The sequence below is a fragment of the Microtus ochrogaster genome, chromosome 4, assembly GCF_000317375.1.
Source record: "Microtus ochrogaster isolate Prairie Vole_2 chromosome 4, MicOch1.0, whole genome shotgun sequence".
In the NCBI taxonomy this organism is placed as follows: domain Eukaryota; kingdom Metazoa; phylum Chordata; class Mammalia; order Rodentia; family Cricetidae; genus Microtus; species Microtus ochrogaster.
Genome location: NC_022011.1, coordinates 55,353,900 through 55,360,805, shown reverse-complemented (window position 1 = coordinate 55,360,805; position 6,906 = coordinate 55,353,900). Strand labels below are relative to the sequence as shown.

The window sequence follows — 6,906 nt, the reverse complement described above, 5'->3', positions numbered from 1 at the left end:
AATTATATGTATAATATATATATATATATATATATATATATATATATATATAATTTTCTGACTCAAAAGTCCGTAAAGGCCTGGAAAAGGATGATGCTCTATCCCTGTGAATTACAACCAGCAACTAAGTCTTGCTGTGTTCTAAAATCTGAAAAAAAAAAGCTGCATTTCATTAGGAATTTCAAAGCTAATTATAAATATGAGTTTCGGGTTAAAGTAAACACTAATTTTGTTAAAAAAATTCCTCAAATAACCATGCACTCTCTTTAATGCATTTATAAAATACTTGGTCAATATTTTTATGTCCACAAGTACTAAATTCACTTGGGAAGCCATTTGGGTTACCTAATGTGTAACCTAAATATGAATACTTTCACATTCTGCTTCCTATCCACCAGTGCTTAGAAATATCTGCTACATACTCTAACATCAAGGGAAATTTCTTCTCAGTATAAAGTCTTCCATCCACTTAAGTAGGGTAGTAAGATGGGTTAGACATTTTCTGTCATTCACTGTAGGAGAGGAGCTTTCTGATTGTGAGTCAAGCAACCCTATATCATCATTGTTCAATTATGCTGTAATTAAGCAAAAATGATTTTGTTGACTATTTGTGCTCTAATCCCATAACTGCTAAGGAAATAGATAATATTGTCTGTTGGTACCTAACAACAGCAGAGATATTTTCATTGCCCTCTTAGAGCCCTGCAATATCAGGTAGAACAGTTATGTTCTTAAGTGTGGTTCAATGAAAATACTGGTTTTACAAAACATTTCTCAACCATACCTCTTCAAACCTAACATGAAAATAGGAACTAACAATAATCAAGAAGTAAATTGGGGAAAACAGAGGAAACAATATGGGTTACATGTTCACAGACATATCTTTTAATTAAAGAAGCATGTGTAAGACAAATAACATAATGAAAGCACTGAAGCAATAACTTGAAATTATAGGGAGGAACTGACACATTCTGAGTCCGCACATTTAAATAGAAAGAAATGCGTGGAATAAAATATTTAGGCCTTTGAATTAAGGAGGGATTAATGTTCAGGAATTTTAGATGTTGGACACTTAAGAACTTTTGAAAGCAATACTGAACAGAAATTGACTTTAATGATGTAGCCATTTTGATTCTACTTGACAACCAGAGATGATTGTGCAAATCAGGTCTGGAGTGAAAAATCGATAAGAACGAAGCTAAAATTTAGAATGATTTTTCTATGAATTTAGGGCATTTGAAATATATAATTTTAGTAGGAGTTTCAAAATCATGCTTTTCACATGCAATCATTTTCAGAATTTTTGCTGACTACATTTGTGTTAAATATCCTGGTTTTAATATATTTTAAGTGTAACTATAACTGTATATATCTGCATAAGCTATCTCTTTTAAACCATTCTTAATTTAGCAAAACATTATTGAAATACTGCTTAATATTTTACTAAACGATGCATAAGCACAAGTAAATTAACTGATATGAATATGTATAAAAACCCTACAGGAGCATAGCAGGAAAGGTTAGTTTAGTATCAATACTCAAATACAGTGCTAATATTATTGAAGCAAGGTGAACTGCTAGTCACTATGACTTCTTTTTGGTCAATTTCTTACTTCACATGTTTCTCCATTAGTTCATGAGAAAGATGTGTAATGTTTTATCTAGGTTATATTTTTTGTGAAAATAGGCTATTTTTCAAAACAAATAATAACTAACTATGAATCAAATACACAGAACATCATTTTCTAATGTTTTTAGAAAACTATCGTTAGTTGGTGGTATAAAATTTCCCAAGTGAATTCAAAATTAGCACAGATATATGACTTTTCACTGCAACAAATCTATAGAACATTCCACCCAAATAGGAAAGAATATATTTTCTTCTCTGCAGCTTATGGAACCTTCTTGAAAATTGATGGGATTTTTCTAATTCAAGTCAAATTAGTTTAAGTACAGCAGAAATTCTTGGTAATGTGTTGCCTGTGTATTTTGATTCTCACATGATGCAAAATTATTATTTAACTCAGACTGATTAGTGTAACTTTAAGAGTATCAAGATAAATTTTACTTTTTTTTTGGTCTCTTTCCTATTCCTGTCACAGACCTTTTGATATCATAACTTAAATATGCTGTTAGGTAGGAAGTCCTATGAAGGCACTGATTAGATACACTGCCAAACAAATATTGTTGGTTCTTATAGGCTTGAGATATAGCTGCTTTGAGAAGCAATCCACTCAATTTTAATTTTCTTGTTTACATTATGTAAACATAAATATTTATACCAGTACAGTGGATATCAGTGATAATGTTCATTCCAACCAATGAAATAACATCTATAGTTTAAATGGGTAACAAGTCAAAACTGATAGTAGATAGAGGCAGAAGAAGGAAGATACAATATTTACTTGTTTTATCCTTTTAACAGTAGAGATCACTGCCACAATTTTACATTCATTAATTTTATGCTTCTGTGAGTTTGCAGATGTAAAATAAGCTTATAATCTGTGTGCTTGTATATTAACAAACATGATGAATGATAAATGAATATCCTGAACAGCGTTATATCATTAATTTGAAAAACAAACAAACAAAAAATATAAGAAGAGTTTGCACTAAAGTCTGCCATGAATGCTGCAGTTCAGAGATACATCAAGGATTAATTTAGAAACAGTGAAAACAAAAGGTAAAATATTGCGTATTGTTTTACACCAGCAGCTACTGTCAATGAAATGGCTGTTGATTTTCTTTCCTAGGTATTTGTACTGGATTGACTGTTGTGAGTATCCTCACATTGGCCGTGTCGGAATGGATGGAACCAATCAGAGTGTTGTCATAGAAACAAAGATTTCTAGACCTATGGCACTAACAATAGATTATGTAAACCATAGACTCTACTGGGCTGATGAAGATCACATTGAATTTAGCAACATGGATGGATCTCACAGACACAAAGGTTGGTTTAGCTTATAAACAAGTCAATATTTACAACTGCAGAAAATATTAATTTAAATATTTTATGAAGCAATTATTTAAGGTCATACTATATGCATAATTATAAGTATATAAATATATATACAATTTTGAAAGTGTAAGTTTTCTTTAATTGTAAATTGTATTTTCTACATAAACAAATGGGTGATGGTTTTCTAAATTAATATTTACATGTGCCCTCACTGAATTAGAATAGAAAACACTTGATTGGAATATAGTTTTTTTATTGTATTATGTGATATTTGAGTTTTCCTTAAAGTTAAAAAAAAGAGCTAGTTTCAGGACAGTCTCCAAAGCTACAGAGAAACCCTGTCTCAAAAAACCAAAGAAAAAAATTAAAATTAAGTAAAAATGTAATAAACCAATAAGTAATACTTGAAGATAATTTTAGCACATGATTAAGTGTACAGTTATATTCTACGGCAACAACAAACAACTTCCATATCAGAATAACATACAGGAAATATACATATATGTATATTTCAAAATATTAGATTCAATAAATCATTGTTTTTAATTTCTATAATGTATTAGTTCCAAAATTATAGCAAATTTGTAAAGGAAATTAATATAAGGAGAAATTATGAGAAGAGAAATGCATACAAAATAAAAATAGATGAAGATAAAATAATTAGAAAGTGGCAACAATTTGATATAAAAGCTTCAGTAAAGGAGAGAAATATGGACAAAGTTTATATAGATCTAGAAAGCAAGAAATGATTGATAGAACTCTCAAATGTTGGAAATCCATGTAGAATATTGTTCTGAGTAAAGAATGATATTAACATTGTCCTGACCTTTTACAAATCAACATTGCTTTGACTATTTGGAATTTTGATGTCTAAACATTTCAAACACATGCAGTGCAGAGAGCCCAGTCCCTTGGTTCAATCTAATTTAGAGTGATTTCTCATATATTCCTGAAGCATAGAACAGAATTCAAAAACAAAAGAAAATGAGAAACAGAAAGAAAAGAAGGGAAGATGTTTGTTCCTTGTCAGGGGAAACTCTGAAACTGTGTGTTGGCATGAGGACCTCAAAATTCTGAAGCTATGAGAATCAAAGGAAAGGACATAAAATGCCCTAAAGCCTTAGTGTCACTAATTTTGACTAATGCCCTCTATGCTGATATATAAACAATTTTGTTTTTTTTAACAAGCATTGCTGAGAAGTTGTCAGAGGTGCTCCTATACCAGAACACAGAGATTAGTTAAGCATATGCAACACACTCAAGTGTTGACAGTCTGATTATGAACATTAAGAAAACCCACCAGGACTCAATCAAAGGAAACAATCAGTCAATGAGTAAGGTATAAATTTGATCACAACAAAATCATATCAAATTATACTTAGCTTTAACAATATTCCCTATACTCAAAGAATCAAAAGCAAGCGTTCTTTGTAATCATAGGTTGATATATTCAAAGTTTTATCTGTCCCTATAAATGTTGAGCCTACATCTAGAAAATGTACTAAACTTCTGTAAGTATATTAATCTTTGATAAAATTTACTGTATAGTAAAACACATGAGAGTATTTAATTTGCTGTTATATATTGAAAACATATTGCATTATAAGGTGTTTGCCTGCTCTTAAACTGAACTGTGGATATTTGAGTATTAAATATTTATAGGTCAAATACCAGAACTCTTAAGAAATATTGACAATATCCTCTGGATATATTTTTGAAATATATCATGTCTGTTGCTGAGTGATCTGAAATACTTGATGTAAAATTAAATTCCCATTTACACGGTATCTTGCACTCATAAGTCTAGTGATGACTGTGGGTAGAGATACAATACAGAAGAGTGATGTGGCTCCATAGTATTTAAAAGTGAAATATTTGACTGATAGATTATCCTATCACTATGGTACTAGGTTTAAAAATGACTTAAAAAAACAGTGTCAGGCACAAGTAGGGAGAGAAGTGAAGAAAAAAATTGTTATATCAAGAAATATTTTCTGCCAAGGCATCTTCCAGAAAGACCACTGAGACATTATTGAGTGACTTAGCTGCCAATACCAGGATACAAGATAATAACTACCTGGTTCATCCTAATGTAGAATGACTTAAGCCTGCATTATGCTGACTCCACAGCTAGCCAGGGGAAGGTTTCAAGTACTGTACTGGGAAAGATGATTTTGATTGCTCTAGGCATTGGCAGGAAGTGCAGATCTGAGAAACAAAATGATACACTTTTATGAATTTGAGTGGTGTTTTTCTCTAACCATCTTTTCCTCTTATCCTGACAATTTTTATTAATTTCATTGATTTATGCTGTGAAACATGAAGCCAAGCTCTTCAGGCAGGGTATTAGTCTAACAAAGAATTGTGAATGATCAAAAATGGTAGTTTCAGAACCACTTTCATTCATACACCAAGTTTTAATAATGAGGAATATTAATCTTTTAATTTAACTCTGTATTTTATAGAATGTTTGTTCCTCCAGATTTATTCACTCATAAGCATACAGTAATTCTGTCTGTGAAGCATTCTTTGTTTGTATATGGCTATTGATTTTTGTGATAGACACTCACATATCCCTATTTGGACCCAAACTTGCTAGGTAGCTTAGGATGTCCTTGAATTTCAGATGTTAATGTCTCTATTTCAGATTACAGACAGTTCAACATGCTGTGTTTTTATGGTGCTAGGGGCTTGATACCAGGGCTTCATGCGTATTAAGCAAGCACTCTATCAACTTAGCTATTCTGAAATTTTTTTTTCTTGTTTGTCCTGTTTGTGAACCAATGAGATTTCTAATCTCTGTGCTTTGAATATGATAGAGAATGCATTCAAGGTACACTTCACTTTCCCCACTCCTTCCTATTTAGACCCCATTACCAAGCTCGCATTTCTTGGATCTTAACACAGTATTTCATAAGAGTTCAAAATATGTTAATCAAAATGTTGACCTAGAAATGTTAAAATTCAATCTCATGTAGTCATGTGCACTTCTACTTAATCTAAACACACACACACACACACACATACACACTCACATTTACCTAAGAATATATTATACAGCATGTTTAGAATGATATTATTTTATAGTATAACACAAGATAAAACATTAATAATATAATTCAGTATGGTAAAATATTATATTGATCTTGGATTATTATATCAGTTTACTTTAAATTACATACCCATTGGTTCATCAAAAGTTTTTATTTCTATGTTTTGGATGCCAAATCATTTATTCACCCATTCCACAATCACTGACCCTCTGAGAGATGCATTACATTAAACTTTGGAATTGTGAAGATGAACAACTTACTGTCTTTAAATCAAAGTTTATTGGAAACACTATTTTGCAGCAAAAGATCTGAATGTGAAAATAGAAACAGGCATAATGAAAGTTTTTCAGTGTGGACAGTTCTAGGTTCTTAGGGACTCTACAGATCTTTATGCATGGGAAAGTATGGATCACACTTCATACAGAAAAATAGTATGTGCCAAGTATAGCAGAATCTTCGATCAGTGTAACTGTTAGATAATTTGTCCATGCCTGAAAAGGATAGAAAATAGATAATGACTGAGATGAACAAGAACAAATTGGTGCCATATTTTGACAAGCCTTATATACTTTGTAATTTGGTAGCCATCTCTTAGGTCATAGGGAGCCATTGATGGTGTTTAGTTTATGGAATACTGTTATTAGTTTTGACAGCAGTGTGGAAAATGAATGACCCTGGAAGGGCAACCAATTTAAACACTGTTAAAATATTTCAGGAGAAAATGTTTGAAGTGATTCTCACTGGGGGAAAAGGGATACAGTGTCATATTCAATACTAACTCATCTGCTAAATTGAATAAATTAGCAAATATAGCAGTGGAGAGATTAAGGCTGCGCGTACGAGGTATATAATGAATATTATGTATTTCCCTTACTAAATGGAATGTAGTCC

The 6,906-nt window shown here is 31.4% G+C and overlaps 1 protein-coding gene across 1 annotated transcript in view; it reads left to right on the top strand.

Moving 5' to 3' along the window:
• Window positions 1-6,906, top strand: part of Lrp1b (LDL receptor related protein 1B) — a 1,800,012-nt gene that overhangs the window by 1,589,029 nt on the left and 204,077 nt on the right. The window contains exon 60 of the mRNA XM_026778709.1: window positions 2,754-2,953. Within this exon, the coding sequence (XP_026634510.1) occupies window positions 2,754-2,953 (200 nt within the window). The remainder of the gene's footprint in view (window positions 1-2,753; window positions 2,954-6,906) is intronic.